Source organism: Rattus norvegicus, chromosome 18 (assembly GCF_036323735.1).
Source record: "Rattus norvegicus strain BN/NHsdMcwi chromosome 18, GRCr8, whole genome shotgun sequence".
Taxonomy (NCBI): Eukaryota; Metazoa; Chordata; class Mammalia; order Rodentia; family Muridae; genus Rattus; species Rattus norvegicus.
This window is the reverse complement of record NC_086036.1, coordinates 14006284-14031627: the sequence shown is the minus strand read 5'-3', so window position 1 is coordinate 14031627 and position 25344 is coordinate 14006284. Positions and strand designations below refer to the sequence as shown.

The window sequence follows — 25344 nt, the reverse complement described above, 5'->3', positions numbered from 1 at the left end:
AGATTAGCTCACACATGGTAGAGCACACTTGTAATCAGGAGGCCAGTGACAATGTGAGGTTAGCCTAGGCTACATAGTGAGTTCTGGGTCAGCCTGGGCAACATAGAAAGACTATGTCTTAAAAAAATAGATGATAGATAGATGTAGATAGATAGATAGATTATACATAGATAGACATTGATAGATGGATGCTACACCCCATATATCCATATCATATCCATATATATATATATATATATATTAGATGATAGTCAAAAGACTTATACTTACTTTAAAAATTATATTCCTTGCTAGAGAAAAACAAACCAACTGAGATGTTTATACCTAGTTTAATCTTACTTCATTTAATTCAAAGAAAACAGCTCTGGTCAAGAAACCTGGAGACAATTCTCATCCTGGCCTTGTCCAAAGGTGACCATCCTTTGGAAGATCACCGTGTACCCCCATGGCTCTATGATCAGATGCTGGTATAGTTTTGATGGACTCTCATAAACATCTGACATGCTGCCTGACATGGATGCAGAACAGTGACTGTTTATAAGCTCAGTTATTTCTGGTCAGCAGCTCTCTGTAGACAGAGGATGCTGTACTTGAGCTGTGTATTGTCCTGACATTTTAATAAAAGCAGGGACGGGTGACTTGGCTACTCCTATATTTCAAAACATGTGATTTGGGTGACATTGATCAACTGCAGGGACGCTGTACCTCTCCCAGTCCAGTCTACACTGCCTACCCAGTCATGCTATTTAATAGGCCAAAAAGTCATCATCTCACTTGGGGGACACAAGAGCTAGCATGCAGCCTCCCATGGTAAGGCTGTGATGAACCAATCACTAAGAACACCTTAAGAGTCACAATTTGGGGGCTGGAAGGGCTCTGTTTGCTGTACCCCTTTCAAACTTAGAAGTTACCTGTCCACAGTCAGAGAGTGACAGAGAGTCTGTAAATACCTAATTTGACTGTTCACAGGTATGTGCTCTGTGTTCTTCCCCTCTCCATTTAGAACAAGACTATCCTAGAATACTTATATACTTCTCTAAATCATATATGTATATTGGCTTTATAATTCCTGGATGGTTACAGGATCTTCCCACCTGGGATGTATTTGTGGACCTCTAGATACTTCTCATCTGTCTGAGAAAATTTTTGTTCTTATGTACAAACTGCTTATAAGTCATGTCCTCCAATCCATAGTCAGGAATCACTTATTTGCCAGAAGCATTACATTTTTAATTTTAATATTTATTTCCCTTAGTCTAAATAATTACAATGTTAAAAATCCATCTAAATCTGCTTAATCAAGATGTTCAAGCCCCTTGATACCAAGGGTGTAAATTTCTTTCTGACTTTCTGGAAACACCTATCTATCATACACATATCTATTCAACCTATTAATATGTATTTAAATAAATCATGGCAGTCTGAATATCAGCAGCGTCTGATTACAAAAGTAACATTGGCATAGCTAACAAAGTGTAAAGAGCACATTTACGCTTTTCTTTCTATGGTTTATAGATTAGACAGCGGAGCACTTTATTAATTGGTGTTTGCAGCAGACCTTTAAATGATTAGATTTATTTAATAGGCATTGATTTATGAAGTAAAATAACCACAGCCACACTCTTAAAATTCAGCCTTGTGAAGATCCTGAATCGCCTATAAAATTGGGTGTAGCAGAGCAAAATTAGAAAGAACTGTACTTTTTAAAAGCTTAATATGATTTTAATTCTACAGTTACCTGCAATGTGGAAATCATCCACTGTACCAAACATAAACTGAAATAGACCAAGGCCACAGACATGACAAGCAGAGCAAAATTTGTAATCAGAGATTTCTTCTGAATCAACCTTAATCTTCATTTATCTCACCCATCTACAACTTATTTAGGGCATGTATCTTCTTAAATGATCCACTGATCCAGACAAAAATCAAAGTATCTAAACAGGGCTATCTGTCCAAAAAGCCTTATAATTTGGTGACATCTAAGGACTCTTTAATATTTTGGAAACAAAATCTCAGATTTATTGATATATCTATTGCATTCTCTCTCAGTTCATAAGGACTTTTTAAATTTTTGCTTAAGAAATATTCCAAGGTGCCCCATAAGTCTTTATCTGTGACAGTAGCAGTAGATGTTCAGTGTTTGTTGGGTCTTTGTCTCTCAATGCCAGCTCTGCTCCTGACCCAAACCTATAGAACCTTAACTCTCTTTTATACTGTCCCAAGTTCCTCTTCTGTACCATGGAATCCACACATTTCCTGACCTCTCCATGTTCTATAGGGTCCTCTAGGCCCCGCCCTTCTCTACATCGTTCCTAAATCCTGCTTTTAAACATATAGATAATTCAGCTTTTCTTGCATGGACTCAGTGTATAGCTTATTACGGTTTTTTAAAATGCACGTGTATGCATGTGTGCTGCATTGTGCTTGCAAGTACCATGAACACCAGAAAGCTTCAGATCCTCTGAGACTGGAGATAAAGGTGCTGTTGAGCCATCGGGTATGGATGCTGGAACTGAATATGGGTCTTCTGCAAGAGTGGTCAGTGTTCTGCACCACTGATCCACTCATCTCTGAAGTCTCCTCTATTCATTTTTTTAAAAGACAATTTAATGTTAGAGTGAATGTGAGGAGTTTAGATTCTAGTTTGCTATGTGAAGCGCAGAAAGAGAAACATCTACATAACTTTTGGAAATTAAGTTTCTAAGTCTAGGGGCCATATATCTAATAGTCTGTTTTAAAACACCATACCTTGAGAGGGGGAACCCTGGGCTCCTCTCGTGGTGGCTGCTCTTTCTCAGGAGGACTGCTGGACGCCAGGTTCCGGGGTGACGGATCGTCTTCTATCCTGGCTCGTTTTTCTTTACATATCCCAAAGCTGTGCTCCATGGTTTTCCTCTTTGAGATCTCTGACTCCCTATTTTCATTTCTTATGCCATCGGGTGACTTGGACGGCTCTGATGTTTTGGAAGTATGTGAGGTCTCCAATCGATTCAGAGAACTGGTCTGTTTATGCACTTTGTTTCTTGAGCCTTCTAAAAACGTAGCCTTATCTACTGATGGCACATAGTGCTTGTCCTGTAGTTTAGCTGGAGGAAGCTCGTTTCCCTTGGTCTCTGTTTCCTCAGAAAAGACAGGGACCTCCAATGGTGAGGACACCCCTCTCTTTTCAGTTCTTTGCAGAACGCTATGGTTTTTAACTTTTGTCATTTCTGTAGAAGGAAGTTCTGGGATGGAAGGGGTATAGAGCTTCTCCATTTCAACATGAGAGTTACCAGGCTCCTGACTCAGAGGCTGACTGTGCGATTCTTCAGGTGGAATTGCTTCAGGCACCATAGCAGAACTCATGTTGATGGGTTCTGGAATGGTGGACAAAGGCTTTGAGTGGGAGAGAAGGTTCTCTCCCAGGGGCGTGGTGGGGATGGAAGGTTCCTCTTTCTGTGGAGAGATAGCTTCTTCAGACACTGAAGGTGACTTTCTTTGTTCATGCACCATTCTTTCATTCATGGAAGAATTAGAAATTGGAGAAGTCTCTGCAGGAACTGGCAAACTTGATACAAAAGGCGTCTCTGAGGTGAGAGGCACGGAAGACACTGAGGAAGTTTCTGATGTCAGTGGTAAATCGGACACTGGAGACACTTCAGATGTTAGAGGTACGTTGGATACTGGTGATGCCTCTGACGTCAGAGGCAGGCTGGACATAAGAGATGCTTCTGAGGTTTCTGGTGAGGTGGCTAATGGAGACACTTCTGACACCAGCAATGCATGGAGGCTCTCACCAGTGGGATTTCTCTGGTGGTACTTATCTGTATTCTCAGTGCTGGACACCTCAGAACAGAATGTTGTTTCCAGAGAAACTGGAGTGCATGACTCTTCAGATGTGGATTGTGTTTCCCCACCCGGGGATGGAAGGCTGGCACACGGTCCCTCTGGGCTCTCAGAAGAGAAGGAATTCTCAGAGATACAAGCATTTTCTGAGAGCTGTTCTTCGGGGTCACTCTGTAGCTCCATATCTACAGCAATGCCCTCATTCGGAAGTTGGCTTTCCAGAGAAGATGGCCCTGCTCTCAGGGCCATAGCGCTAGTTTCTATGGTGGTTTCTTGATCCTTTTGTTCTGCATCAAAGACATGGGTGACAGAAGGGCAAGGAACAAGAGAGTCACCGATTTCTAATTGGTCAATAACAACTGACATTTCTTCCTGGGGACATTCCAATTTCTCGTCTATCTTCACTTCGATGTGAGGTAAAGTATCTAAAATATCATTCATTACAACACAGGACTCCAAGCTGTCTTCAGGGGCTGCTACCTGGGGTTCTTCACAAGAGGTGGCAGGACTTTTAGACTCCTCAGAAAACTCAGGAATTGTCTTAAGATTCTCATCTTGGCATTCGTAGATACTTGTCTCTACCTCCTCTGCCACTTCCTCCTGAATGACAGATTCCTCAGGGATAAAGATGTCTTCTGTTTCTGATTCTGTCATTACGTCTTTCGCTGGAACTTCTAACATAGGGCAAATGGTAGTGCAGAAGTCAGGCTCCAAAGAAGCTGAGCTTTTCATGACTTTTGGTTGCTGTTCTTCTAATGCAGTCTGTGCAGAAGCGCCCGGAATGCCAGAGTCCCCGTGTGAGGAACTCCCCTCAGCTCCTTCATGGTTTGGTCCAGAAGTAAGCTTCATAGATTCTTCTCTGGACATGCCCAATCTGAGGAAGAATTGGAGACATCATTGTACAGACATGAAATAAAAGGCTTGCATTGGATCTCTTACAAGTTCAGTATTCAATAAAGGGAAAGGTATCAACTTAGTCATACAACCACTCGGCCTCGTGGTTAATTTATGTTAAGTAGCTCCTGATATAGCTTCAGTGCTACCACTATGCCTAACAGAAGCTATGGCTAATTAAGAATGGCAAGTTTTGTTTTATAAGTAAGGAGTTATGAATCTTAGCAAGTATTAGTAAAGGGAATTTAAATGTTACAAATAACAATGAATCAGAGAATATGGCTAGAAAAATTAAAGAATAGATACAAACCTAAGTTTAAGTCATAAAATAAAAATATGTCTTTGTAATATAAAAATTATGAAGACTTTAAACCATATGGTGGAAATAATTAAATAAATGGGAGTTTAGAGACATAATTCAGATTTTAAAATTGAAATGATATTCAAAGATTAGGTATCTTAGAAACAATCTAAGAAATGCTACTCAACCTTTATCTTACCATCTAATTGACTAATTAAATATGAAGATAATAAAGCAACTTTGAGTTACTAAAGTTAGTCTACTAGATGATACTTGTGTCAGTCAAATGTGTGTGCACACCTTACTGTGAAGATGTTCCATACAGGATAGAAGAGAAAAACTGCAAGATTATCTGTCCTAATGTTGAGTCCCCAAGCAAGGCTAAGTAGACACAGTGAACATGCAGTGAGTCACTGCTTTTTTCCTATTAAGTTGTAGCCTCAGCAGCAGATGGTAGAGAAACACATTGTAAATGAAGCCAAATTAGGGTGCAAAAGCGATATTCTCAGGAAACCTTAGAGCAATGAAAAGACAAATAGGGTCAGTCCCCTGAGAGGGGTCTGGTGCTGTGCTGGATCTCCCAAACAGGGGGAGTCCAAGTGATGCAGAAATAGCAAAAGAGAAGAAGCCACTACTGTTGTGTGTCAGCTCTCCAATATGAATTAATAAGGTAGTAAAGATCAAAGTTACGTGATGTCATGATGGTAAAAAATCCAACATAGCGATGATCGTCTATACAGCCCTGGTTCTCAGCTTCCTAATTCTATGACCCTTTAATACAATCTCTTATGTTGTGGTGATTCTCAGCCGTAAAATCATTTTCATTGCTGCTTCATAATTGTGATTTCCCTACTGTTATGAATCATAATCTGATACACGGGATATCTGCTATTTGACCCCAGTAAAAGGGCCATTTGACCACCAAAGGTTGAGATGAAACTCACTTGACTACAGGAAAAGCATCTAGGGTATGATCTTGTATTTCAGAATGTGATAAAGGTTATGCAAAGTTGTTACTTGTGTTATGATAGCTGCCATCAAGTATCCAAACTTCTTGGATAAAATGGGCATATTTGTGAATTTTTATGATAATTTTTTGTGGAATTAAGATTTTTGAGCAACTCATTGAGCAGATCATAACATTTAGCTTCATGTTTCCTGCTACCTACCTAACCTTTTATAATAACATCAATGTAGATGAGCTATGGGCGGGCTTTAGGCTTGTACTTCACACTTTTTCAGGTGTCCAGGCTCTAGGACAACAAGCTTCTAACAATGTGAATTTCTGGGTTCAACTCCTAGAGTTGCTCCATCAATACACTTCACGTGAGTGTTGGAATCTGTGCGTATGCTTAAATAAATTATATTAATTTATCTCTATTTAGTTTTGCGGATGTGTATGTGCATCTAAGAACCCTGCTAGAGAAATCAAAGAAAGGCCTCACTGCTTAGAAGTGTTGTGAATGAGGACAATTCACCAAGGCTGGCCCATGCTGAATAAGAAGCTTCTTTGTGTGAGTAAATGTGTATATGGAAGTATATGCTTTCACGTGTGTGAACATGAGTGTGTATGCATGCAAATAGTTATTTATCAGACATTAGTCACATTGGCTTTATTTATTTCTATTTTATTATTTATTTGTACATAAGTGCATATGTGTGTATACATACATGTATAAAAGCCAGAAAAAGACATCTGATCCCGTGGAGCTTGAATTATAGGTGTCTTCAGAATGGGTGGTTGGCCATGTGGATGTTAGGATCCTCACGGTTACATGGAAAGAGCTCTTAACTGCTGAGCCATGGGATCGACTCCCCCGTCCCTTTGCTGGTGTGTTTGTATGCTGTGTATGCATGGGACTTGTGTTTCGATACTGATTCTTTCACTAACCTTTGAGCTTATCAAACAGGTAAGGCCAGCTGGCCAGCATCCCTGTCTTCCCAGTGCTGAGATTATAAATGTACCACTCCAAACACCATTGGTTCTGAAGCTTCACTGAGCTCCTCATGTGTGTGCAGGAAGCACTTTATGGACTAGTTTATCCCGCTTTGCACATATACGGACAGTCTCTTTAAGATGGATTCCTTTAGTTTGCTGAAAAGATCAAGTGGGATTCCTGGGGGTTCTTTAACCACTAATAGGAGATTTTTATGAAATGAAACTGAAGGAAACAGACGATGCTACTGGAAGTCAACTCTGTATCTTTGAAAGAACATTAGTCAGCACAATTTCCTCTGCAAAGACCTGGAGCTACAAATGGACCTCCATTCCTAGAAATCTGGTTGTCTGGGACAGATTCTTCCCAAACAATGTCTGTCTGCTAGACAGGATGCAGAGGGAAAGCTGCCTTCAGGTTCAGTTCCTACCATATATACCTGCGGCTGCTATTGCATAGTTTTTAAAAGCATAGTCAGAGAAAAGGTTCACTCAGCAGGTAAAAGTCCTAGCCATACAGGCATGATAACCAAAGGCTGACCTTCAGAACCTAGGTAAAAAGCTGGACAGAGTGGGGAGCACATGTAATCTCAACCCTCTTATGGTGAGATGGGAGGCAAAGACAGGAGAATGTCTCAGCTGAATGCTGCAGGACCAGCTAGCCTGGAGAATGTAGTACAATGGCAGAGACCTGGGTGACACCCAGCAGTTGTTCTCGGACCATTAGACAGGTGCTGTGTCAGGATGTTCTTCATGCACATACATCATACACATATACACACTAAATTGAAAAAACACTAAACCAACATACACACTCACTGGAAATGTTAAACTGTACTCTCAGGCTCTCTCCAACACAAGAACTAAGCACACAGTAGAATGGGCACCTCAACTCATCATTTGTAGGGGACAAGCATATGAATTAAATGTGTCTCAACTACATGACTTCAGCATAATTATTAATGAAAATACTTGGATTCAAAACTAAGGGAATTTTATCAAAATCCACTTAAGCAAACCACAGATGACTTCTTTGAGATTCCATGTGTAATTTTCGACCTAAGATGATTTCTCATGCACATGTTATAAACCTTGAAAGCGCATTTTTAAAATTTAAGTGCTGATATGCCACTATAATTTTACCTGCAATTTCGTTCACTGGGGGACCATTGCCTTTTATCACAGGATTAAGTTTTACAGCATATGAGGGTGCCGTGGGAAGCAGAGAATTACATTTTCATTTTCTTATAGGAGAAATAAGAGAAAATCTCTAGTACTTACCTCTCTCCATAAAACCTCTCAAAGAATTTTTCTTTCCAAGGTTCTGTTTTCTTTTCCTTCTCAATTTCTTGCCTTATTCGTAATTGCATTTCTGGGGTAAACTCTCCTGAAAAAAAAATTGGCAATAAATTGAATTAAAATGTGCATGTCTTCTGCCAATCCGGAAAGACCGCCTGCCATTCAGTTGGGTAAACTTCACTGGACATTAAAAGTAAGAAGCGTAATGATCACATTTCTAATATCGCCCCTTTTATGAACACCACTCAAATGCTCATTTCACGTTAGACCAACTCTAAAACATTTGGCAAAGGTATTGCATACTATGGGCTGGAAACGAAACCGTATATCCACTGTCCTGGAGGAAATCATCCTGATGGAACGAGAAGGTGCATAATGGACTATGAAATATTGTCCAAAGTCTCGTACAGGCCATAAGAATAATATATGCATTGAAAGTAGAGACAGGACAGCACTTAATTTTCCCTAAGTCAATTAAAGAGGATTACATTTAGGGGCTGATTCTTGAGTTAGCTTTTAAAGGATGATCAGGCTTATGTCCGTGATTAAATCACAAGGCACGGAGACGTGAATATGCATATTTATGTCCTTTTGAGTGGTCAGTTCTGAGCAGAATATAGGATGAAATTAAGTAATAAAGGAAGGCTGAAGTCAATTACCCAATGCACACTCTATAGAGAGATGAGCATTTCCTTCAGGAGACAGGAATACCTCATCGCATCCCATGAGGGAAGAGCACGGATAGGTAAACAGTCTGGAAAGACGAGTGGCAAAGCGGTGGAGAAAGCAACAGTCTCCTGCCTGAAGACCCCCAAATGGCATGGAGGGAAAGATGCAGGCTCCGAGGGGCCAGCAACAATGGGGAGCTAAGAGACATCAGAGAGAAAGCAGAGTCCCAGGTACTGTCCAGGTTTTAGATACCCAAGTGTGAGTGTAAGGTGACAGTTCAGAGAAAGGAGGAGGAAGGAGAGAAAAGCAGGGGAAATCCTAGGTTTATAGGCACCATTTGGAATTTAGAGTGTGTAGAACAAGCTTGTGAGATTTATAAACACCCGGGGGTGAAGGGAAGGGACCAGTCAGAACAGGAAGCTTGTAGATAGCACAGGAGCTTAAACTAGGTGGTAAATAAGGCTGCTTGGAGAAAACGTACTGTACAAAAGAAAACGTTATGTTTAAAGCATCATTATTTACTATTAAAGAAAAGGAGCTTCCAATGGAATCCATGAGAGGACTGTGAGAATGCAGGCTTAGAGAATGAATTTGAAATAGACTGTGAACTTCTAAGGCATGCTGTTTGATATAAAATAGGGTTAAAACAAAAATGCAAATACAGTAAGAATAAATGGCAGTGTGAGGAAAGGAAGTGACCTGTGAGGACTAAGAAGGCATGGGCTGGAGGCATCTGCATTCCAAGGAGAAACTTAGGTTTTCCACCAGCTCACAACTCAGAGTGAGGGGAGTCACGTGCTACATTGGGTTTTTTAGTTTATCCAAACCCTGGGTTGAATTCCAAGGAAGGAAATGATAACTGAAGGTTTGGGACAAAAGGGGAGGACACAAGTTCCTTAGACTCCAGGGCATGTAAAAACACAATGGTTCAAGCTGTGTTGTAATTTCAAGAAAGTTATATTACATATGAAAATGCATATGTAAAATCTGTGATATATCACACATTCTTCAAAAAATGTCTGATATTAAAAAAGCTCCTTGTCATCAAAGTATTAGTGTGTTGTTTAGAAAGGGGGGGTGTGCTAAGTGAAAATGTGTCTCAGGGGAAAGCAGGGAAGATCTGGAAGTCAGAAATATATCAAGTTCAGTACAGTATGCAAGGTTGCACTCCACGGAGTGTGTGTATTCTACAGTGTGAGTGCTCTACAATGTATGTTCTCTATAGTGTGAGTGCTCTACAGTGGGTGAGTACACTACAGTGTCATGTGCTCTGCAGAGTGTGTGTGCAGTACAGTGTGTACTCTCCGGTGTGTATACTCCAGAGTGTGTGTACTCTAGGATGGCATTTTACTCCATCATAGTTGATGTACTTTAGCACAGTGTGTGTGTGTGTGTGTGTGTGTGTATTCTAGCAGTATGCGTGTACTCTAACCATGTGTGAACTCTGGCAGTATGAGCATTCTCTAACAAAGTACCTCATTGCCATATGTCCTCTAGCATTGTATATCTAGCACTCACTCTAGCAGAGCACATGAATTCTAATGTAGCACATATGCTTTAACATAGTGTGGCAGTTTGAATATGCTTGGTCCATGGGAAGGGACAATATTAGGAGGTGTGACCTTGTTGGAGTAGATGTGGCTTTGTTCGAGGAACTGTGCCATTGTAGGGATAGACTTTGAAGTCTTGCGCTTCCTTTTGGCTGTCTGCTGAAGCCAGTCTCTTGTCTGCTTTCAGACCAAGATGTAACTCTCTCAGCTCCTTCTCCAGCATCATGTCTGCCTGCATGAGGATAATGGACTAAACCTTTGAAACTGTACGCCAGCCTCAATGAAGACTCTGCCCCCTATGAGAGCTGCCTTGGTTATGTTCTCTCACAGCAACATGACACTAACTAATAAGATAATAGTACGTGCACTGTATCAAAGTGTGTGTTTGTGTTCCCACAGAGCACGTGTATGTTAACATGGTACATGCACTGTAGCAGTGTGGGAGTATCTAACCCCATACATGTGCTCTAACAGAGCATGTACACAGCGTGTTGTAAAGCATTTATGCTCTCACATGGTCCAGGTGCTGTAGCTGAGCTGTACACTCTAATGCAGTGCTCATGTTCTAACACACCTCACATGCTCTAGCATGGCACATAATAGCAGGAAACTGACATTTACCTTCTGCCAGCCGCTGTTTCCACCCTTGTGCTGCATATGCAAAGAATTCATTATTTAGAGCTGAAGTACTGAGGCGTAAAATTCCATCACTTCCCATCTAGGAAACAAGCCGACAAAACAATATTCCATCAGAGATAATTCAAAGTAAAAGCATGAAAAAGAAAAGAAAAATTGAGTAGGTAGGTGTGTGTATGCGCGCTCACATGCACATGTGTGTGTTAAGGGCTGATGTAGGAGGAAGGAAAAGAAAAGAAACTCAACAGAAGATGACTCCTGGGTAGCAATCACATGCCTTCTGCTTGCTGACTTCCGGCATAGAGACTACGAGTGCTGTCCCTGACTCTAATTTTGGGCTGACTATAGGAGATAAAAAGATGAAGTGTGTCAGGAAGCTAAGCATGAACTGACTTGGTATGAAGACGGCTGAAAGATAATGGCTGAGGGAATGCATATTGAGTCATGAATAGTAAAGGACAAATCTGTGCAAATGGAACTGCTGTCATGTGAAGAACATACGGACGGGTCCTTTTCCCATATTGCCAGTACCCATACAAGAAGGAAGCATGTAAATAGCGGTGACAGAACAAGAATCTGTCAAATAATTTATTAGTGTATGTGTGTGTGCACATGTGTATGTGTACTTGTGTGCATGTGTGTGCAGATTCTAAGTGTGTGTATGTGCGTGCATGCACACTCACACACATGTGTGTTGCATGTATAATGTGGAGTGAATGTAGCAGTCAGTGCATGCCTTGCATGGTTGTTTCTCTGCTTCCCCAGTGTGGATTCCAGTGTTGAAGCACACGGCATCAACAAGTGTTACTTGCGGGAGCATCTTACCGCCCATAATTAGATGTCATGTATCCATACTTTTATTCTTCTTTCTACACTCTATCTTCAGCCACATAAACATTAAAGAGTTAATGCAGTGACTGCATGAATGTATCATGAGATAAATCATCTTTCAGGAGTAAAGAGGAATATGGATTCTGAAAACACACACTATTTGTTATAGACTGGCTCATGGAAAATCAAACTGAGAGAAGGCAGACATTAGGAATGGTGGAAATGCTAAGTAACTGGAGGGCAACAGATAAGGTCCTTAGCATCACCATCCAGGAAGACACTGGCACATTTTATACATGTTCTGAGCACATTTTATACATGTTCTGAGCACATTTTATACATGTTCAATGTTCTGAACACATTTTACACATGTTCAATGTTCTGAACACATTTTAGACAACATTTCATTCACTCATTGTTTGCTCTTTGTTTTTTAACATTACTTAATAGATACCTTTTAGGTGACCAGTATGAACTTATCTGGTCCTTGTGTGGATGCTAGAAATGAAGAAAAAGTCGCCGTCCTTAAGTTTTCAATATTTGCTACATGGAGAAAACGATTCAGTTTAATCTAGAGCCTTTCCATCCTTCTGTATTCTGTGTGCTTGGGGTGATTGTCATCAGCTTGGTGCTGATGGACATTTTGGCAGAATCTAGATTCACAGATTGTTCGGCAGAACCTCGAACACCAGCCTCTGGGCATGCCTGCCTGTGGAGGAGTTTCTAGACTGTGCTAAGTTACAGAAGAGTCATTCTAAAGTGTGTTGAATCACCCATGGGTCAGAGCCTAAATGCAAAGAGTAAGATGAGCGTTGAGCAAACTCGCTTCTTTCTCCTTTCGAGCTTCAGGTGCTTTATGATTAGCGGTCTCACGATGCCACCAGCGTGACGTCCCTATGATGATTAACTGTGTGCTCAAGCTATGAGCCAAGGTAAAGCCTCCCTTCCTTAAGTTGCTTCTTGCCAGGTATTTGGTAACAGTGATTTTAAAAGTAAGTATTATGGTAGCCAAGATAGAGCTTTATGGTCCTAACTTTTGTGAAAAATATCCAGTCATTCTGTTGGTCAACTAGATAATTCTAGAATAACACTTTCAGAATTCAGTTTAACCACTGAATTATTAGCTGCTACTTGATGACAAGTTTCTGGTGGCTAAGGTGTATGGACCAGAGAGCTAAGAGTAAAATTTGCTAGTACCAGGACCCACTTACCTGCTGTGTGCACTTTGTGCTCTAAGTTCTATGATCAATGAGATTAGAGGCCCACCTCCTCCCTGGGTGAATCACTTCTACTGGGGCATGTTGCTTATCATGATACTGCTGTCTTTTAGGAGCATGAAACCTCTGTGCACTGTGGGAAAATTAGCATTCCTAATTAGTAGCAGCAGCTCCTCTCAAAGATGCAACATCTAAAGGTGCCTTCAAATATCTCCAGGTTCAATATGGAGGCAGAACCATGTTATCAGGATAAAAATATTTGAATAGCTAAGGCACTGAGTTAAGAATGTTATGGTAGCTAAGTTTTGCCTGGATACCTTGTATCTCTCATGCAGTGGGATTGCAAAGCAAAGTTCTAAACGAGTGGGATGATGCAGAGGGAGAGAGCTGCTGTTGCAGAGCGGGGCAGGCGGGAGAATTACGGAAACCCTGAGCATACACTGCATATCTCCTGGCACATACAAAATACGATCAGAGCAGCGAACAGTGGCAAGACAGACGTAGGCTCACGTGCCTCAGCAGTGATGTCTGCGTCCTGCTACCAAGTCTACCAGCAGAAGAGCAAGTCTGAGGATAAATGGGTCTTAAGGGAGGATAGGAGGAATGTCAAACAGAGGTTAAGTCCGGCTTGTGACTGGAACAGCCTGTAGTTAACCAAGCAGTTATTGCCTTTGTCCTTACTGTCCTTCTCTCTCCCTCCCTCCCTCCCTCCCTCCCTCCCTCCCTCCCTCCCTCCCTCCCTCCCTCCCCCCTCCCTCCCTCCCTCCCTCCCTCCTTCCTTCCTTCCTTCCTTCCTTCCTTCCTTCCTTCCACTCTTTATTCCCTCTTGAGTAACTTATGAAAGAGTAGCCCTCATGTCCGACACTACAAGTGCTAAGAGAGTAGGAATGACCCCAGAAGTTGTGAAGCTCCATTGAGGTTCTGAAGCCCACGCAATGCAAAGGAGCCAGGAAAACTATTGCACGCCCTAGTTCTACCCAAGTCTGTAAAGTCTTGGACTTCTGTTCAAGTTCAGAGACCTGAAAAGCAACCTGCGGGAACAAACAGGGGACAATTCAGATCCATGGGAAACAGGGTGGACTGTAGATAAGACATAAGTCGAAAATTTAGGGCTGCCCAGGATTGGCCTACTGAGTGCCACTTGTGGGCTTCCATGCCAGAAGTTTTCCACGGAGATCTCTGGTCCAGCTAGGTGTGCGGGTTCAGGAGAAGGGAACAGAACTCAGTCAGGGAGGGGAACATCTTTTTTGTTGTCTCCACTGTTGTTGTTCTGCCTCCATTCCAAGCTGGACTGAGCCAGCAGGGGACTGACTAGCCAGCAAGGGGTGCAAGAGGGCTTCTGGCAGCAATTTTGGGAGAGCAGATCTCTTCCCCAAGTAGCGGTGTTATAGCTCTTATGACAGAAGCTCTCAGATGACAGAGTGATTCTTGCACACCTTTAATCCTTCTGAACATGATTCTTAAATACGGATTTTGGATGGGACAGTGTCTGACAGCAGGGATTTCCTATTGGTTTGGCCTGCCTGAGAGCTTGGGAATACTTCATCTACATATTCTGGGGTGTGGTCCTGCTTCTATGATTGATCTGTCTTGAGAGGGGCTCGAGGCATTGCCCTACATGACTTGTATATCTCAAACCTCTCTATAGAAGACTGTGGGAGGCCTGCAGCTACATGAGAAGGCCATGATCCCCCTGCCGTCCCTTAGGGTCCTTGGGGGAATCGGGGATTCAGGGCACCTTTCACAGCCCGCCGCCCCACACTTTTCAAGTCAATGCAAGGTTCTAGGTTAGTGGCTTCCAGTTCTAAGTGCCCCCTTTTAATTCTCTCCTACATTTCATGATGTTGCTAGCTTGATCCACAATGCAGGGAATCCATGAGTAGGGCCCTATTCTAGGCAACAGAAAACTCTCTAAACTGGTGGCACCTCAGAAATGTCTTAAAGATCTATGCCTGCAAAGGTGATCTTAGGGATGTGTAAAGGTGAAAAGGAAAGGAGGAGTGGATGTGGAGTCTTTATTGAACAGTAGACTGAATGGACGATTTAGAGGACAGATGATCAAAGGAACATAATTCATGGTGATCCTCAGGACTGATGAAGGTCTCTGGGGTCAAAGATGCAAGCCCACGTGAGCAGGTCAGAGGGAGTCCTAACACCGCCCAGTATCACTCTGGCAGGAGTAGGTTAAAGATGTCTGCCCTTGAAGCCAAGCGGATCTTCCATGTATGTTACCAAGTATGTCATGTGATGTGACTCTAAGCCCGGAATGTGGGCAGAGGCTGCTAGAGGACCTCCATGTTGTCACAGAAAAGCTGCTGCATACAGAGAGATGAAAATGGAAACCAGACTTTTGCTTCACAGGTGGATTTTAAATGGTGCGGGGCAAGTTCCCCACAGTGCACAGGAACCTGTGTGGTGAGGAGTCTGTGTGGATTAGGCATGGTGGGAAAGGCATAAAATGCTCTGTATTTAGGGACGTGCATGGTGCTGATGCAACCACAGCCTATGCAGTGTACAGGGTCTCCAGTGGTCTCCCCAATGGTTTTCTTGCTACCCTTATTTTGGTTAGCAAAAGATTTGAAATTTCTCTCTGGCAGCTAATATACAGAATTTCTGCTTCACAGGTTCTGCCAGGCTGGGGGCTTGGTTACTAATTTTAAGACACAGAGAAACAGCAGATCCAGATTAACTCTGACAGATTCCCAAGATCTGAGTACATAAACATGCAAGTGTGATAAAAACACACTGTAGATCATGGAAGCTAGCCCCGGAGGAAAATCATTTTCTTTTCAAATAGAAAGTACATGGAAATTAAGGTTCCCAACCTATGTGAGACAGCACAATTAAACACTGTAGCTAAAATAGTCTTAAGAAATACGTGCCAATAAAACTTTTAAAATACACTATTAATTTTATGGCCTTTAAAAATACTGTCTGAAAGATATAACGCTTTAATGAACTAGAACAATAAACATTTCTGAAAGGTTAGTTATTTATTGATGAGCTATAAATTTTGTTTTTATTAGCCATGATAGAAACATTCATTCTGAAAAATCTTCTCTCGTGATGAAATGTCTAGCTAAGCTATTGATCAGCTGCTCTTCCTTTTAAATTAGCAAGAAAAAAAAAGAGCCTGACTGAAATGATTTCTCTAGGGAAAATAATAAGAGTAAAGAGAAATGTATTTATGCACAGATCCTGGGATGATGCAAAGATTTAAACTCTTTCTTGATGAGTTTATCATTTAGTTATTAAAACACTTTAGCTGGCTATGTTAGTACATGACTGTAATCACATTCTTGTAAGGCAGGTGGATTACTGTGAGTTCAAGGATAGCCTAAGCTACATAGTGGATTTTAGTCCAGCCTGGTCTTCAAAGTGAGAGTCCACTTAAAAAACACAAAACAAAAAGCAAAGCAAAACAAAAACCCACCCACAACAGTGCTGGAGACATTTAGGAATGGGTATGTGGCAAGTGGAATTCAAAGCATTAAACAAACACTGCTGTATCATCTAATTTCAACTTATGTTTAATAAAATAATCTTTTAATTTGTGTGTGTGTGTGTGTGTGTGTGTTTGTATGTGAAAGAGAGATAGAGGGGGGAGGGAGAGAGGGAGAGGGAGAGGAAGAGGGAGAGGGAGAGGGAGAGGGAGAGGGAGAGGGAGAGGGAGAGGGAGAGGGAGAGGGAGAGGGAGAGGGAGAGGGAGAGGGAGAGAGAAGCAGGGGCAAGGCAGCATCTCATATAGCCTCACACTGTAACTAATGCCGAACTTAAACTCCTTATCTTCCTCCTTCAATTTCCATGTGATCATATCATAGACTACCAAGCTTAACATATTTTTAACACTATCTTCTTTTTCTTTTTTTCTGGTTTTGTATCTCTTCCACATGATTTCCCAACACAATAAGAACATGTATTAGCAGAATAGGGAGGAATATGTTGGGAGTGGAAACTGGTCAAGCAACAACATTGCATTTAGAAACACAACTTAGATTTCATTCTACAGAGAGTGGAGAGTTGTCCAATGTAAAGCCAAAACCTGCTGAGAATAAGCAAGTTGGTGTCTAGGTCAGCAGCATGTTGGTTTAGACAGTGTAAGGAGAGTCTCCTTGTAACTCAGTATTAAGGAACTAATTGGGGTCACACTTGGAGGAACTGGGGAAGAACAAGCTGAGGAATAAAAGCAGAGAACTTAGTGAGTGAAGGAGTAAGGAGAGAGACAGTCAAATATCATGGGCAGCATGGTGGGCAACAGGACCTACTGTGCCCTGGACTCCAGGGAGCATTCAGAATGCCCACAAAGCTAGTCAGGATAAAATCTGATATTTCAAAGGAACAGTTCAGTTGTTTTTGTGTGCAAATACTTTAAAAAGCAGAGAGGACAGCAATAAAAATATTTACATATAATTTTAAGTTTTGTCTCTGCATTGGAAAATGTAAAGAAACACAAAGTTATTTCTAAGAATACATTTTATTTATTTTGACCTACATAAAATGTTATTTTAACATGTAACTAAATTCAAATGTTGTTCCTGAGCTGTTTTACATTCTCTTTGAAAATTATTTGCTACTCAGTTATATGTCAGTACATGGCCCATCTCAATACAACACAAAGCTGCCACATCTCCAGTTATGAGCAGCTGTGTGACTGGCTATTGGCCATTGTCATGAACAGTAGAGCTTTAGAAAAGGACTACTCAGATTCATTAAAATGTACTGATTGCTATAATTCATGAGAAACATGATAGGGGTTGGGACTGGATATGATAAACGGCATAGTCGTCCACACCTGTAACCCCCATCCTTACCCCACACCACAGACAGAAGGGTCACTGGGGCTTGTTGCCAACCTAAGTAACCTCAGGTTCAGTGAGTGACTTTGTTTCCAGGATAAAGGACAGGCAGGCGCACACGTGTGTGCATGGAGATTGTTAATTTTAAACATTTATGAATGAGAATATCCAAGGAAGATTGAACAAAATAAAAGAGGGCTTCTGAAGAGCATTGTGATGAAAAGTGAGGCAGACAGGAGATGCTGCTGGGAGAATGAAAAAAAAAATCATGGAGAAGTCATCAGGAAATCAGAGCAAGCAGCATGATGGGTATAAAGAAGGGAGCAGCATCATGGCTATAAAGGAGGGAGGATTAGGAAATGATGTGCTAACACAGGTATAAGGGGGAGCATTGGGAAATGATGTGCTACCCCAGATGTAAGGGGGAGCATTGGGAAACGATGTGCTAACACAGACATAAGGGGGAGCATTGGGAAACGATGTGCTAACACAGACGTAAGAGGGAGTGTTGAGGAAATGATGCTGTATTGTGCATGTGATAACACCCACCGAAACACTTAAAATTACTCAGGTCAACAGAGTGTGCAGAACACCATGCAAGCTGTTGCTTCCACTAAAAAATAATCAATATGCTTTTCAGAGGAAGGGCAGCCCAGACAGTGGGACACTAAGGGGGATGCTGAGCCTAATATAGTGCCATATTGGAAAGCGACCAGCTCTGGTGAGCTGTTGTCACTGACTCCCTTATATCTGATTTGGTCAAGAACTCTGGTAAGAATTAAGTGAGAGCACTCTGTTTTCTTTAAAAAACTAGTTTTCATTTTAAAACCCAATCACCCAGTCAGATGTAGTAGACAGCTCGGGAGACTGACTGTGTATGTTCAGGTCTCACTTGCAAGGGGGACTTTTTTCTTCAGAACTACATAAAGAGGCATAAAAATTAAAGGAGGCTGTTGAAAGACGGATGGGGGAATCACTAAAAGAAATGGATCCAGAAATAGGATAAGAATGTGCTGAAGAACACTTTGCAAGTAACGTTAGACTAAGCCAATATTCCCCAGGCTGCCCCTTCCAAGCCAGCTAATTTATTAGATGACTTTAGGTTAATGCATCTAAAAAGCACCCTTTTCTTCCAACAAATACAGTTTGCACCTACTTCTAAAGCCCATTATTATTATTTTTTACTATAAGCATTTTGTAATGTACTGGAATTTCTTATAAGAATGAATTATGCACTGTTTGCCAAACTCATTGGCTTGTAATCCCTTCTCAGAGCAATTATCAATATCTTATGGAACAATTACTCTCTGAGGATACAGTCGGGAAATGTCACACAGCTATGTATGAGAGCAGTCAGGAGCAAACTATTTAAGTCTAATGAATATGTCCGTGCTTCATATGAAATCCCTGTTTAACAAAAAAATGAGAACATTTTAAGATCTGGACTTAGAATAATTTTCAAGATATTACCAGACTGTCAGGATTTAATAACCAAAGTAATTCTATGGAGTGGGAAATAGAATCTTGAAAAAATAATATAATAATCCTCACTCTAGTCACCAACGAGCATCAAATTAAATCCCACTGCAGACAGCAGCTCCTACAGTCCCAAGTGGTCAGTGTCGGTGGATTCTCACATATTAGTAGACATTTTTATCCCTAGTGCAGGGAACAGTGTGGAAGACAGGATAGGAAGACTATAAGACCTGCACAGTGTCAAGCCAGTCAACCTTCAAGCATGAGTTGGAGAAGGGGTCATAAAGCCCCACCCCTATCTACAGCAGCAGTTGATAGGTGTACAGTACGGTATGGAGAGTCATTTTTCTTCAGGGATGTGAGCCCTGATAGGCTGCCCATGCTCTCCTGGGTAGCCTCGCCTCATGCACATATAGGTGTAAGTGTACTCAGGTTATACAAAAAAAGGGAACAGGAAGTTGGGAGAGAGATTATGTTGAAGAGAGGGTTGTAGAGGAGATGGAGGGTGGGATTAGGAAGTGGATGGGATAAAAAGACATTTTTTTTTACAAATGTATGAAATTCTCAACAAAAATAAAAATACTTAAATTTTATTGTAGGCAACTTAATTATTTTCTATTTTTCCAATCTTTATGTACACAAACAACTTTTTAAACCATGAAGATTTCATTATACAGACATAAAGGCATACAAGAATTTTTAAGTTATGTAATTTTCGTCCTTTTACCCAATTTAAAAATAACTCACAGAATCAAACTAGAATGAACAAAAGAGAGACTTTGGAAAGAAAATATTGTGAAAAAAAATCAACATGTAGATGGAAAAGTGGAAGGCTTTTGTGTCATAATTGTTATGACAGAGTTTCAAAGCTGATTTTCATAATAAAAGCCTCCCCTGTTCTGTGCCTAGATGATTTCTTTTCTTCCCACAGCCTGCCGCTCTTGTGATAGGCACTCAACCCCAGGAAGAACTTACAAGGTACAAAGTTCAGCAGGGAAGGTTTGGGAGCTAGATCTGCTGTGTTCAGGAGGAGGCCACATGTCATTTTGAACCAGAGGGAATTCTGGCAGGGGAATGGGCAGGCACGTAGGACATCTGATTATTGAGATCTCAATAAATGTATTGAAAAGGAGCTCGAAACACACATTCTCAGGTGGCATAGTGGCAACAAGACTTGTGGAAAACGAGTCTTCTTATAATAAAAGATGTGTGTGCGTGTGTGTGTGTGTGTGTGTGTGTGTGTGTGTGTGTGCACGTGCATATTGTATGTACATATGCATGAACTCACTTGGCTCATGCACTAGGAGTGCATGCACTTATAAGCATATATTATACACATACACACACACCTATTTTCCCTTGGAAAATCTACTTTGTAAACAGCTTAAGCACCTTGATAAAATGATGGCATCCACATCATGCATTCAAATCTCTTACGATGACCAGGCAGATGCTGGGGATCCCACAGAATAGACATGTAGGATAGTAACTTGTGGCCTTAGTGACCAGGAAAATGGATTTTTTTCTAACAGGACTATCAAAAGTTTTTCCTGGTTTTTAATTTCATCACATATGTCATGGGGAAATGGTTGTCTTTAGAACATAGAAGCTTGCATAAAACAAATGGTAAAGGAAAAGCTCAAGATCGGGTTGTAAATGGGCTCAGTTACTGAGCGTACACTGGGAAGCTTGTGTCAAGTATCAGTCTCGACAGCAGTATTACCAGAAACAACAAATACTGTCCAACGACACTGCACTCTCCTTTTAATATTCTGAGACCCCTTTAAATGGCCGCTGCCCTGACTTGTCACGTAGCGTGTGCTAATTTCAATAATGCCTCAGTGTGCAGTTCAGATGAAAAGCAGCCTGTGGGAGAATCAGTAAAAATAAATAATAAAGACATCTAAAGCAAAAACAAATCCTCGACAGATGACGCTTTAACCTAAAATTAGAATAGTAAGCTTTGATATTCATGGAACATCACTTCATGACAAATCTGTAGACAGTTTTTGCTCACACCTTGGGGCCATCTGACAAGCATTTATGAGAAGTGGTGTTTTCAAAATGACCTAAAGGCAGATAAAAAAAAATCCGAAGAAGTCTTAGGAATATGAAAATGTGTACACATAAGTTGTTCCTGTTTATTTTTTGAGATAGGGTCGCTCATGTAGACCTTGAATCCCATAACTAACCAAGGATGACCTTGATCCTTCTGCCTTCACTTCCACAGCTCTAAGATTAAAGGGCTACGCCATCTCACCTAGTTTGTGCATATTCATTAAAAGGCAATGCCCCTTTTAACTTCTGTCCAGTGTTCCCTCTGTGGGAGGAGAAGGGGGAAAAGCAGACATTCAATGCACTCAGCCATTAAACTGAACATGAGTGTTCTAGCTGGTGAAACACAAGCTCATGTGCTCACAGAGATAAAATAAGGTTATGTTATAATGTAGTGAGAACCAGTGAGTCACTGTTTCTATTTGTAATACTCTGAACAGCTGTGTTTAAGGGACTATCTATTAGTCACTCCTTTCTTTAACAAACACTCCATAAGCATCAACTACGTGCCAGGAACCATGAAATGGACAGACGGCTTCTGTTTCCACAAGAGCCTGGGCCCTGGAGTAGAAAAGGAAAGGACTCGATGTTGGCAGTACATGAGAAGTCCTTAGAGCAGAATGGATGTGAGAAGAAGCTGCTAACTTTGGCTCCACTCTGCCCTCGTTTCCCTCTTTGAGGCTTTGAAAACCTTTTCTCTGTACTGCATCTGCTCCGGCCTACCTCCAGTTTAATGATGTCCCTTTCTCTTTATTGTTCAATAAAACTCAGACCCGATAATAATAACAACTGTCGTTAATTTAATGCGTGCAACAACCCCAGTCTCATTTTGTATTCACGCCTATAACAGAATCCCACAGACAGGTAGCTTATAAACAACTAAAATTGATTTCTCGAATTTGAAGGCCAGAGTCTAAATAGGCGGTGTTTGTAGATGTAGGATCTAGAAAGAACCATTTCTGGGTCCACAGATTGCATCACCTTGCTATTTAACTTCAGTCAAGTCAACTTGGTCACCATCCCGTCATGCTTCCAAAGGACACACCTAATACCATCATTGTTGGGGTTGGGATTACAATATGTATCAATCTGTATACACACACACACACACACACACACACACACACACACACACACACACAGATTTGACATATACATAGATGTTATATGTTCAGTCCAAGCATCAAGTCAGGTTCTAGCCCCTAAAAAGCTTCTTTTTTGTATTATACTGATGTGTCTTTTTCAGTTAAGATGTAGGTATGGTAGGCATTCCTTTTGGTGGATGTACTGGGAGCTGGGAATACAGTCAGACAGGGCAGGGAGCTGAGGACTCTGCTCACGCAGAGCAAGGAGGCAAGTGTGTGGGTCAGTTCGGCAGCAGAGTCATTCTTGCCGCTGCCCTTTCTTTAGTTCTTTTTGGCTGGACATTTAAAGCCCATGAAGCTCATCTCTCTCTCCGCAGTTCAATTCCATCATTGGTAAATTTGGAATTACTAGTAATTTACTTCAGAGTTTCAGTGAGGAGTGCATGAATAAATACACACAAAATGCACCAAATAGCACTGGCTCAGAGACCATTCTCAGGAAGCTGACGAAGGGGTGAGGATGTCAAAGCCTCAGGTAGACTGACAAATTCTGCTCAGGCCTGTGGACTCTTAGAAAGAGATGGAGAAAGCCTCTGTCATGGCATCTAACTGATGGGATCTTTAATCCGAACATTTTTTGGTCCTATGAAAACCCAAGTCCCCTTTACCACATGTGATAATTCATGAGGGGAGACTGGTACCACCTACTCATTGTCCCGATTAAAAGGCAGTCTGCTTCTGGAGATTCGGCCTGTTTTCTTTTATTTCTATGCACACCACCCTCCTGATGTAGCAGTTCAGGTTAATAATAACTATTTGGTGGGAGGCTAGGCAGGAGAAGTGTGAATCTGAGGCCACTGGCTACAGAATGAGACCTTGTCTCAAACGATGGAACGAACAAACAAACAAACAAACATTTATGGGTGGGTGTGACAGACCTCTGTACCATTGTAAAGTGCCTCTAATACAGTGGTTGTTAACCTTCCTAATGCTGCGGACCCTTTAATACAGTTTCTCATGTTAGGGTGACCCAGGACAGAAAATTACTTTAAATTCTACTGTAAGTAAATCCACACATTAACTCCCTAGGGAGAGAAGTATCCCTTTAAGTGTTGAGGGTTTCACAGGTTCAGGAAAACGAACATTGCACAGCTGTTATCATGTAAGGAACCTAGATTTAAAGTGTGTGTGTGTGTGTGTGTGTGTGTGTGTGTGTGTGTGTGTGTGTGTGTGTGTGTAGAGGTCATGAAACTAGAAAGGGGATCATGAACATAAGAGATCTGGGAAGAGGAAGGAAGCAGAGGAGGAAAACACTGGTAATAGGAAAACTGGAGGAAGAACAAAACAGACAAACTCAGGAGCAGAAACTCAAGAGGGAAAGGAGCTTGCCTGCTAAACCCTGCACAGAGGTCTTAGTTCTCTCCTGAGTCAGAGACAGCCTAAAGTGTGATCCCTGAAGAAACTAAACATATGCTCACTTAAGCTGACCAGTTAGATATGCTGTGGCATACAAGGCAAAACTCTGGGCAGGTGAGAAAAACTCACTTGATTACTTCCTTATCAGTGGGCAGACACTATTTGTTGAAAACCTGTTTGGGGTCACACTTGCTTTGGTTTAAAGAATACAGGAAGAGAATACAGGATGTCATGTCCTATGGATTATGAACAGCAGGGTTTAATCTCTAAGAGGTTAGAAGTTTTAAGGATAGCATTCAATAAATTCATTTTGGTGTGTTTAAAGTTTTTCATAATCTGGTACATAATACAACATAACCCAGTGTTTGTACAATCCTGCCTACTGGTACTTTGGTTAAAGGATCCGATAAAGCACATCCAGATAACATGGGCTACTGTTACCCACTGTCTTTTCTGTGTAGAAAGAAAGAAAAAAGGTGGGAAAGTGAGGTTTAGCTTTTGCCTCCATCACCAACACTGGCAGCTACTGTTATGTACAACATTCCTCCCTGGACCGTCCTTGTCTTCAACGTAGGTCAAGGAGCTACAGGCAATCTTCAAACCGGAAGACACCATTTCTTCTAGTAAGGCTAAAACGATTTAATTGTTACATATCACTGAGTTCCTCTAACATCCTATAAAATAAGGAAAGAAAGGAAGGAAGAAAGGAAGGAAGGAAGGAAGGAAGGAAGGAAGGAAGGAAGGAAGGAAGGAAGGAAGGGAGTGAGGGACGGACAGAGGGAGGGAGGGAGAGAAGGAGGGAGGGACAGGGACAGAGAAAGGGAGAACAGACTTCTGAAGGATTTGGACCATTTCAGCCCCACTGTGTTCTCCATAGTTATGCCACTCAGTTGCCACACTGGGACTGGGTTTACAGTCAGAAAAAATGTGCTGATAAATCCGTTTCTATGTCTTCACCATACTCAGAAGATCCAGTTCCTTAATAGGTTTTAGTCCTTGTTCATTATTCAAACATATACAACTGAAAAGTTAATTTGCTTGAATTAATATTAATAAACATAGAAGAACTTATCATTCTGCCCAACAAATAACACATCAGTATTAAATTTTATATGAGGAAATCACTAGTAATCATTTAGTAAAGGCTTGCTTTGTGATCTTCGTCTTTTCTCTTTTTCCTATAAAGGTGTTTTAACTTATGAATGGGGCCACTCCAGGTGCTTCAGCTGCCATAATTTCATGATCACCTAAACTGTGAGCACAAACATCGCCTGTCCTTTATATCATTTCTGTCAGGCATTTTGTCACAGCAACAGAAAAGTAACTGACATATTGATCTGAGCAGTATTTGTTTT

General features: G+C 41.3%; 1 protein-coding gene across 2 annotated transcripts in view; it reads right to left on the bottom strand.

The window, feature by feature from the left end:
- Asxl3 (ASXL transcriptional regulator 3) overlaps window positions 1-25344 on the bottom strand; it is a 172645-nt gene that overhangs the window by 9240 nt on the left and 138061 nt on the right. For both annotated transcript variants that reach the window (XM_063277685.1, XM_056984980.2), the window contains exons 10-12: window positions 11099-11195; window positions 8241-8346; window positions 2752-4702 (exon numbers count right to left, since the gene is read on the bottom strand). In XM_063277685.1, coding sequence (XP_063133755.1) covers window positions 2752-4702; window positions 8241-8346; window positions 11099-11195 — 2154 coding nt within the window. The remainder of the gene's footprint in view (window positions 1-2751; window positions 4703-8240; window positions 8347-11098; window positions 11196-25344) is intronic.